Below are 10,714 nucleotides of genomic sequence, written 5' to 3'. Positions count from 1 at the left end.
CTCGAGATAGCAATGCTTTTGTGAGAAATCTGCCAGTTGATGAAGTCTTTTTTTGTGTTAGTCTTTTAATAGTAGTGTTCTCGAGTCTTCATGTTTCTTTCAATACATTAAGTACTTGTGTCTTGGATTGCTAATTTTTTGGAGATGATTTGCAGAAATAGTTGATGTAGTTTCTTCAACAAAGTGCCAAGATATGAATACCTTATCATACGTGAACAAAAATCGTATTTGTGAGAAGGAAATCCAAATTATTAGGGGATGACTAAGTTGATTTGGTTTAATCAAATGTGAGCATCCACTAAACAACTAAATTGATACAACTCTCCCCTGTATGGCCGTCATGTTGAATTAAATTTCCTCACTAAAACCTTGCCAAAAAAACCCAATGAGAAAAAAAATTGGACGAAGGAAAAGGAGCACAAATATCAACATTTTGAAAGAAAATTAAACGTCAACAACATATTGCCTCGTTAAAACCTTTTCAGGAAAACCACGTGGGACAAAACCTGAAACGAAGGAAAAAAAGTACAATTTTTGACGATTTGTGAATGCTAACTCAATTATATTAGTATTATAAAAAACAAACATCATAACTCTAGTCTATATCAGATAAATAAGTTTTAAGCAAACATAATATTGAACTGCAGATTTAAGAAAAGAAAATACAAATATTATGCTGTTAAAAGGTGGATTTTTGTGTTTTCAAAGATTCCTCAAGAGAACTGTAAAGTTGATAATATCAATTAATTAATCCGTATTTTTGGGTCGTACCAAATTTCTAAAAACACAGAAAGGATTGTTAAACCTGACATAATCGAGTCAGGTGGCTGCCAAAATATTATTTGAATCCTATATGGATTTCAAATTGAATATGTTCTCCGACCACATTTTTTGTGAGAATGCAACATGAATCCTTCAAGGATTAATCATATAAGAAGAAAAAAGTATTATTGAACAATCCTAGGGTTTGAACATATAAACCCCAATCACTCTTAAAACGATTTATTTCTCTTAATACGCAATATGACTAACACCAACCTGTAACTTTAAGGCTTGAAAACTTTAAGGTGTCGAGTCTAGCTAGGATCCTTATATTACGTCAATCGAGAAATTAAAATAATCCAATCTAATTTGGATTACATGCCAACCAATCACGTATGTCGATATTCCTCTGCAGAGGGGTTAACAACCACCATCACTTATACTTTAGTAGCTACAATAAATGAATATTCGACAATCATATTAGCTTATCACGATCTCACACAATTTCCAATGTATGCATACTTTGAAAAATTCAAAATTTACTGGTATCGGTGCCTTTAACGGGTAAATAAAGAGATATTGACTTGAAGAATGTGGATCGTGTTTTGATATACTCTATTGGAGCATTATCTGTAGCATGTACTAAAAAGTTACATACTTGCTAGATGTGACTGGATTCAAGAGGAAAAAGCTTAATAAAAGAAAAATGAAATATTTTCTCGCATATTTGAGATGGCGGCATTTTTCAATTTGATTATGATGGGAGATAAATATAACTTTTAAAGTTAATGAACAACGACTTCTAGTGGTGTATCCCCCTGATTATCGCGGAAATATTTTCATCATATATACGAAAGAAAATTTTGTAAAGTATAGTCCGATCAATTCGATACATATACTCATTATGGAATACGTCTATCGACATGAAAAAAATTATGGCTTGACATACTATTATCTGCAACGATGGATATGTTTGGAACCCGAAATTAATTGGTACAAAAGCATGTAAACTCTCAAAAAAAAAAAAAAAGGCAATCTACGGGCTCGGAAAAATAATCATTCACCTTAGAATAAAATTATGGACACTATAATTCATCAAAAGAAATTAAGGTAAGACCAATATATATCACCTTGTTGGAAAAAGTAAAAGGTGTTGTGATCAAATGTTCAAAACCAAACTTAACAAACTTACAAACGTGTTGTTTGGTGAGGTATGTTACAGAAACAACAATTGCATGAGAGCAGTTCCTATGGAATGAACAAACTCAAAGTTTGTTCATTTTGCTCCCACTATGGACTCAAAAAATATGAAAAATGGATGTTCAAACCAACAAATTTGTTAGTTTGTTCATTGAGTTTGATGTAGCGCGCGCTTGATGGAAGGACGGGCGATCGTGGAACAAGCGCTGGCGTTTGAGCCAGAAGCGCGCATGCCATGTTCAACCGCTGGACAGTTTTCTTCCAACGCCGGTGACTATTCTAGGAACACCCAATACAATTCCTGATTCCCAACGATTTCTTTAATACTTTTTTATTCACTTTATCCTATTTTATCTCACTTCATCCTATTTTATCTCACCTAAATATTATATTTTATCTTTATCCTACAAAACATTTTATATTAAAAAGAAATACTAGTGGGCCTATGGAAAACCAGATTTTTTGATTTTGCTCTAGTTTACCATAGTGGAAAAAACAGTTTGTTCATCCATGTGGCTCGACAATTTTTTTTTTTTGTTAATTGCCATAGCAATTTCCCTGAGGCTATTAGTAAAAACTTTAAAAATTTGATCAAAAGAATAAAATAACAAAAACATAAGAAAGAAAACGAATAATAGGATACTAGACACAACGCCGTTTCTTTTGTGGAGATCGTAGATAAGCTCTCTTGTTAGTAAATTCCACATGGTTTACATACCACAAACCTAGAATAAATCTAACATAAATATTATTGGAATTTTTAGATTAAAAGAAAAATTAAAAAAATCAAACCAATAGAAATGGTTAGATGTGTATGTAAAAAATGTTCTCCGTCTCCATGTATCAGTTGGTAGAGCAATGAGCGTGATAATGTGTTGTGAATAGAGAAAATAGAGAAGTGGAGTAGAGGGAAGAAGAGAAAGAGATTTTTATTAGTATGTGTTTACGAAGGTTTGGAACTCTATTTATGAAGTTTACATACTTGGTGCCTAAGTAATGGGGTCTCACTAAAGTGGACACCTACGTAACCACCTAGCTCAGCTGGTCATCCCCGTTTTCCAAAGTATGTAAACTCAATTCATGCGCTCCAGGAAGTCTCAGGTTAGATCGCCTAATGACGTAATATTGCAGGAGTTAACATGGAAGGTAGAGTTAGCTTGCCCCCCTTGTGACACAATCTCAGCCCCATCCGCTTCGGCTCTCTTGATTAGATTACCCATGAAACTCGCTGGTAGGCTAGCACGGCAACCTGTCCAATTAATGTAGTAGTATGTCGTTGGAACTTTGCTTGTTACGCTTCCAACTAGTTTCATATAATAATCGTTATCCAATAATATAATAATATTAAAAAAAAAGAAAAAATAGTCCCCCGAAAAATACAAGCAATCCCCGAAAATGCCTCAAAGGTGCACACGTGGTATCCGGCTCGTGTGAAATACCACTATATAGTATATACCCCCGTTTGCTCTTTTCTCTGTCTCACTACCTCATATTCAGAGAAAAGCCTTGTTCTCGTTTCTCAAATTTTGTCTCCGAAGTCTCACCTGGAATATGGACGAGGTAAGTGTTTTTCTTATCATTTTAATACATGCTAGATTTACGATTTATACTTATGGATTTATTTAATCAATGGTTATTTTGATTTAGGGTTTTCATTTCTATTCTCCTGATTTGTGTTTCATTTTATTAATTCATTTCATTGGTAACTCATATGTTTTTTAGTTTTGGTTTATTTTTTAAAATGATCAGATAAATGATGCAAAGAACGATTTCTTTTTAGGGTTTGTGTCTTGTTTGTATATTTTGTGTATCAAATGTTATATACTCCCTGCCTCCCTCCGTCCGGGACTTAGAAACCCTAAGACGCAGGATGTGGTAGTTGTGTCTATTCCAATTTCGTCTAACTTATTGGGGAGAAAATATTGATATCCATTTCATTATTAATCTGGTGATATAGATGTTAAAATTTGGATATTGACAATAGATAAAATGAAACTTGTTCCGGAACATTTTCTTACCTAAGATCTGTGGATCCAATCATAATTTTCTTCTTTTGATTGGATGAAATTTGCATTAGAGATTTGGTGTTAAAGGGTCATTTTCTCTCATGGATCATTTTTGCCCCTCATTTTAGGGGCTTTGTTGTTAGAAGAGAACAAATGGGATGGTTCAGAAACTAAGTCTACCTTCCAAGCATCAATGAAAACTCCTTAAAAAACCAATTATGTGCTCCTCTAGATCTTCAACAGATTTATTTGGTAGTCTTTTATTCTTAGTCTAGGTAATTCTTGAGTTATCATGTTTACTGATTACATGTTTGCAGCATTCTCATACTAAACTAGTTTTCTGATCTTAGCTTGATGACACGTATTATGCTTCTTCTATCTGCCCATTTATTTAAAAATAAAATAATAAAACATGATAAAGTAATGTTCAAAACTGAACCCTTCGACGATAATAGAAGAAAATAGATATTTACATGTGAAGCATGAATAAGTTATTTGAAGACAGAAGCATGAAGAATTTCACGAACTAAAAGTGTGGTTGGTAAAGAGGCAGACAAGATACATATTTATATGCTGTAGCCTCTATTTTGCTTTGATTTTATAGTTGGATGGAGATTATAAGTTCTCCGAAGTAGAACTTAGGTCGTTGGGGGTTCTTTAGCCTATCTTTGTTGCTGTCTGGTGGGAGAGGAATGTGCATACTGCAAATCTGGATTTTAAATTTGGTGATCTTAAATTGGAAAGTTGAATACGACGAGTAAGACTTACTATGTATACTGACACCAATTTAAAGACCACTTAATAGGTTAATAGTAAAGATCGAGAGATGTGGACATTGTGAAGTAATGGCCCTTTGGATTATGGGTCTTTTGAAAATAAGCTAGCAAGTGGTAGATGCAAGATATGGTACAATAGAATTTGGAATTCTTGAAGGGGTAAAGGTGGGATAAATGCTTATATCTTCTTTTCTTTTTTCTAGTATGATTAGTATATATATGCTCATCTGCTTGATTTTGATGGAAATTTTATAATTTGCAGTTTGTGTTTTATTAACTTAGTAGTTTCTAGGTGAGCGAATGAGAATTAAAGGCTGTACTAGGGGTTGGGTTAGGTAGATCCATAAAGTAAAAATTCTATGCAGAAGCTTCTGTTTGATCTTTCTCGATCTCCTATATTTGCAGTTCGCCAATAAACAAGCAGTCACAGGCTGTCCTCTGCTTAATCTCGCTAGCTATGTAGATGGTAGATACTATCTACTTTCATTAATTTAGATTTTGGGTTTGTTCTCTAGAATGTGACATTAGCCGTTATTGTTGTTTTGTTTTTGTGTTCATCAACCTCATACTTTCATGATCTTCTCAATTCACTTCTTCTCCAGCCTTACAATTAGCTCTTGCTTCATCTCAAAGAGTTGAGAAAGTCGGTTTTATTTGGAGGACAAGAACTAATTTGATGCTGATAGTTTTGAGTCTAAATGAAAGTGTACTTGAAGAAGCTTTAGTAGACTACGAAAAACATGCTATATAGCCTTGTCGAATCTCTTGGATAGTGTTGATGCTGAATCTCTCACTTCAAGATGAATTATAGTTGTGAACTTGTGAATATTTAGGATTAGGAAATTTTGTTTTTGCTTGATTGGTGTTCTTGTTTCTGCTCCAGAGGAATAGGTCCCTTTAGTAGTTTGTTGTTTGGCAGTTCAAAAGCATATGTTTGTCCTTGTCTTTCAATCCTCATGTGTGCTGATATTCTTATGATTTATTCTCTCAGATTGAATTGAAAACGGCACCTGTTGATTTCCGATTCCCGACAACAAATCAGTCTAGACACTGTTTTACTCGCTACATCGAGTTTCACCGGTACTGTTTATTAGTAGTATCAAAGCAATTCTGTTTGCCTATTCTATATTCTAGTCAATATCTGCTATTTTTTGTTTGCTATATTTCGTTAAATAAACAATGGATTCTTTCATTATGACATGCAGATGTGTTGCATCCAAAGGTGAAGAAGCTGGTGAATGTGACAAGTTCGCCAAATATTATCGTTCCCTCTGCCCTGGTGAATGGGTAAGTAATATTCTTTTATGATCTTCATTGTTTGTTCATTAAGTTGACACTTTATACCAGACACTAGACACTGTAAGTATTAACAATTTGTAACTTTGCCATTAGGTCACATTTTCCGCCGTTTTTCCATTGAACATATTTCAAGCAAATATTGCATTTTGGCTATGTGATTGTAGTAAAACTTAATCTTTTTTTCTTTTAAATAACATAGTAAAACTTAATCATTTTCGGTTACAGTCTTGATTCTCTTGAAGACATGATGCTTATTATTTGGCAGAATCTTTGTGTTCTCAAATGATTTCTATCGGACTATTGCAGGTTGATAAGTGGAATGAACAGAGGGAGAGTGGAACTTTTGCTGGTCCTCTTTAATCTTGCAATTCCCATCTATTGAGTTTGCACCTCAATAGGAACTTTAGAAGCATCTCTATTTGTTCTTTTTTTTATTGAATGGTATGGATTTATTGAAGCTTTAATAATACATCATCGGAAAGGGCTTCGACTCCATCAAGCCTTGTATTACCTCACATTTTCTTTTATGAGAATGATATGCTCTGAGCCTAGAGTTTCGGGGTCAGGCAGTACATCAAAGAGTTTCATTGATTTCTGATTGGTTTGTGCTGGATCATTTCTGTTCCAACATAATTTCTGGCCATAAAATTTTCTTTCTATCTTTTTGCTATACTTTTAAAACCCTGATTTTGGGCATACCTAAATCTTTCTGGGCATACAAAGCAATAGTCCTAACTTGGGTGACCTTATATGGGATACCCTATGGGTAGTTCAATTACCTATATGCCCTTAAATCTTTTAAATTACTAATCTATCCCCAACCCTAATACAAAAACCTATAATCAATAAACCTAAAATCAATTTCATTCACCTTCTTCTTCCTCTCCACAGCAGCCGAACCCGTTCATCTTCTCTAAAAAAAATTCATCGCATCATCGCCGAAATTTGATCGTCGATTCGTGAAAAGTTAATCGACGATTAAACTCATCTATATAATGGGTCGTCGTAAGCAAGTATCTCGTTCTAATCGATCAATTGAACAACCTGTTGAAGAAGAAGAAGATTTAGAGAGTGAAGAAGAAACTGAAAATCAACCACAAATCCAATCGGAGGAAGAGATTGAAGAAGAACCAACTCCTGAAATGAGAATAAGAAGGTTAGTTTTACAAACCCATCTCGTATTTGATGTTTTTGGTTGGTATGATTGGTTTAATTCGTCAAAAACATGGTTTGTGCAGCGGTTACAGGGTTGGGTTCGGCGTAAAATCAAGTTTAGATTTGCGCCGAACTGTTCTTCAAACTCAACCCTGAAACTGCATATGAACGATTCGGCTTAAAATGCATATCAGTTTTGCGCCGAACCTAGTGACATAGAGCCTTGTATTTAAGATCAGCTTATTCGATGGCATTAGATTTGCGCCGAATTTGTGTTGTGGAAATTTCATAAAATTTTGCATGTATATGGGATCGACTTGTATGGTAGTACTAGTTTTGTGCCGAATAAATGTTGTTTCAATTTCATAAGTTTTGCATGTGTATAGGATCGGCTCATATGGCAATACTAGTTTTGCGCCTAATAAATGTTTGAATTCATAATTTTAGGTTCGGCTTATTCGATAGTATTGGTTGTGAGACGAACAAATGAGATCAGCTTATAAATAGTTTGTGGTATGAGCCGAACCACTCTATGTGTAAGCTATTGAAAATTCTAAGACATGGTTCGGCTCATATGTGTTATTTCGGGTAAGCCGAGCCTTCTTATTTGTTGACAAGTTTTTGGCATTTGAAATCCATATTTCATATAATTTGTATCCCTTTCTTGTTCGAAGTAGTCTTATAACTTTCATACTTGTGTCAGGACCGATGTGGCTAAAAAGAGGAAGAAGATGGAGGTAACACCTTCTACTTCTAAAATTCCCAATCCTCGAGGAGGAGGTAAGAAAAAATTGGGAGCGGGAGGTAGAGGAGGCATTTTAGAAGAAGAAGCTGAACAAGTAAGAGTTGAAAGACAAGAAGAAGGAATAGCTGAAGATGAAGAACTAGAAGGAATAGCTGGAGATGATAATCAAGAATTTCATCAAGAACACAACCCCAAGGAAAACCCAAGAAAGACAAGAAAGGTAAGAAGGTGGCAGAACCCGAGAAAGAGAAGGACGATGCTGATCGACGGATCACTGGTTTACACATTCCTGATGAAGATGACATAATTATACCTCGATCAGATGGTTTGCCTCATGGTCTTCCGGAAGATGGAGGAAATGTGTTGATTGGTTATGCCGAATCTTGGGCGAAGAGAATTTATGAGACTCCTGATCACAACCGTGCAGTCCGAGCATTGAGACACCAGAGGGCAGCGGAATGGAAACTTTCTGAAGAGGTTCCTGAGGTGATTGCTTACGTACAAGCCAGTGCTTTATGGCCTGCTATCAATTATGGACATAAGGAATATGATAGTGTGTCGACCTCTTCCTTTACCGAGCGCTTTTGTCCAGAAACTTACACATTTCAATTACCTTTTGGAGAGATGGCAATCACTCCTGATGAGGCTAGAAAGATTACATGCCTTAAAGCAAGGAGTAGAAGTGTGGATACTGATTTTTATGTCATGAATTGGGATGATCTCTACAATTTGTTCGAGGAAAGTCTTGGTTGGGATTCAAACAAAACTGAGTTGGAGTTTTGTCGATCCGTTAAAGATGTCAATTCCGTATGCACTCCCAATGGCAGAAATAAGAAGAATAAGAAGATCAAGCTGACTAACTTGAAAAAGGAGTTTGAGAACACAAAGCAGAGAGTAATGGATCCCGTCAAAGTGAAGCAAGCCGGAACTGCCTACTTGCTTTATACTCTTGGTAGAGACATCTTTCCCGACACAACCGGAAACAAGGTAAATGCTAATTATCTCCAATTGGTAAAGAATCTTGAAACTTGCAACAAGTATGCTTGGGGAACGGCTACGCTCGCTTACCTGATGGAACAACTTGCCACCGCGTCTAGGTTGAAAAGTACAAACATCGGAAGGAACTTCACTTTGCTCCAGGTAACTTTTGGGAGTTCAGAGTATGGTTCGACTTATAACCATAAAATCGTATAAGCCGAACTTGTAATTTATTTGGTTCGGCTTGTAATACTTGATCCATATAAGCCGAACAGTTCTATGAGTTTGCAAACTTTATTCTTACTTTGATGTTTCCAAGTAAAAATTGTTTCTATCACTTCAATTCCTTTGATTTTTGAATGTGGTTCTTTGGATGTAGGTGTGGATATATGACTATTTCCCAATTTTGAACTTGGCAAAGTATTTGAGAAGGATGCACGGTACGAGTACGAGGACTCGAAGAAAAGGAACAAAAAACACTTGGTGGCAAGTTTGAGAGAGACGTTAGACCTACTGGGTGTTGATGATGTCACTTTTCAACCATATGAGAAGAAAGATGAAGTTGTTGAAGATGAGGATATGCCGGTAGGTATGTATCATAGGACCTTGTGGTATCCCGATGGTTATGTTATATACGATCCTCGGCGAGTACTCCGTCAATTAGGATGCGTGCAAAAGGTTCCTTTGTTTGATGAGAAATTCAGGTTGTTACCAAAGAGTGGTACTGGAACTAAAAGCACCACTTCATCTTGGGAACCAAAGTATGATCCTGATCCCACCCTTGAGTTTTGGAATAACTTAGAAGATCACACATTAGATGCGTCCAAGTTAGCACCTTTACTTGATGATCCATGTGAAGAGGATCCGGGCTATATGGATTGGTATAACCAAATTTCTCATCCCTTCATTATCAATAAGAAAAGTCAAAAGGTAGCTGATAAGGGGAAGGCGAAGGCAATCAAGATCACCAACAAGTCTACTTCCGAAGATGTAATCAACTTTCAAGATAATGGTAAGAATGACTTCACTTTATACTATTTTCATATATTAGTTATGGTAAAAATGTCTTCAACCTCACGGTTATAAGTTGTTGACAAATGAAAAAATAGGTTGCCGCGGGTAGGGAGATGTTGAAAAAAATGAAGGCCAAACTTGGTTGCAAAACACCAATGACCGTGGAAGAACAAAAATACCTCTACAAAAAGTGGGATGCAATCATCAACAAAGGAGAAGGACCCGAGGAACCCACACAAAAGCCTACCACTAAGAGGTCTCGACAAGTTGGTGAAGGTACAAACCAAGATGGTGCTACCGGCCAACCCGGTAATGATGCGTCGGAAGATGAAGACCAAGGTGGAAGAAGAGGTGGTCGTGCAACTAAGAAGAGGGGTCGTGGTTAAATGCCCTTTTATGTTTCCAAGTTCCTTTTAATGTTTTCTTAAGTTTTAAGTACACTTTTATGGTGTTGCAAACACCTTTGGTTTTAGGTGCTGAATTTGTTTTTAATGGTGCTGGGATTGTGTTATGGACACCTTGAATTTCATGTTTTAACTCTGGTTCGGCGTATCCTGTAATGTTAGTTACGCGCCGAATCCTTTGTCCTTCAGGTTCGGCTTAGATCTTCAAACTCGTATAAGCCGAATCTGTAAGAAGTTTAAAATTTGAAATTCTAGCCGTTACATAAACGGATTCGGCTTATGTTCAAACCTTCTTATGAGCCGAACATTGTCTATTTTTGCACAAAAATCTATGAACGACTCTTTTTGAAATATATAGCCGTTGTAACCTGTATT

General features: G+C 35.9%; 1 protein-coding gene across 1 annotated transcript; it reads left to right on the top strand.

Annotated features, from left to right (window-relative positions):
• Window positions 1-3,419: 3,419 nt before the first annotated feature.
• LOC113302215 (cytochrome c oxidase subunit 6b-2) lies at window positions 3,420-6,659 on the top strand. The gene is made up of 4 exons (XM_026551086.1): window positions 3,420-3,522; window positions 5,736-5,824; window positions 5,950-6,031; window positions 6,350-6,659. Exons 1-4 carry the CDS (start codon window positions 3,514-3,516, stop codon window positions 6,401-6,403), a joined length of 234 nt encoding a protein of 77 aa, XP_026406871.1. The 5' UTR covers window positions 3,420-3,513; the 3' UTR covers window positions 6,404-6,659.
• Window positions 6,660-10,714: the final 4,055 nt, after the last annotated feature.

The sequence above is a fragment of the Papaver somniferum genome, chromosome 8 (assembly GCF_003573695.1).
Source record: "Papaver somniferum cultivar HN1 chromosome 8, ASM357369v1, whole genome shotgun sequence".
NCBI lineage: Eukaryota > Viridiplantae > Streptophyta > Magnoliopsida > Ranunculales > Papaveraceae > Papaver > Papaver somniferum.
The sequence above is the reverse complement of the archived record's forward strand: the minus strand, read 5'-3'. Positions and strand labels throughout refer to the sequence as shown.

Bases quoted from the DNA above. Each gene is read 5' to 3' on its own strand.
- LOC113302215 (XM_026551086.1), top strand. The intron at 5,825-5,949 runs GTACTGTTTATT...TATGACATGCAG, and splicing joins CGCTACATCGAGTTTCACCG to ATGTGTTGCATCCAAAGGTG. The intron at 6,032-6,349 runs GTAAGTAATATT...GGACTATTGCAG, and splicing joins CCCTCTGCCCTGGTGAATGG to GTTGATAAGTGGAATGAACA.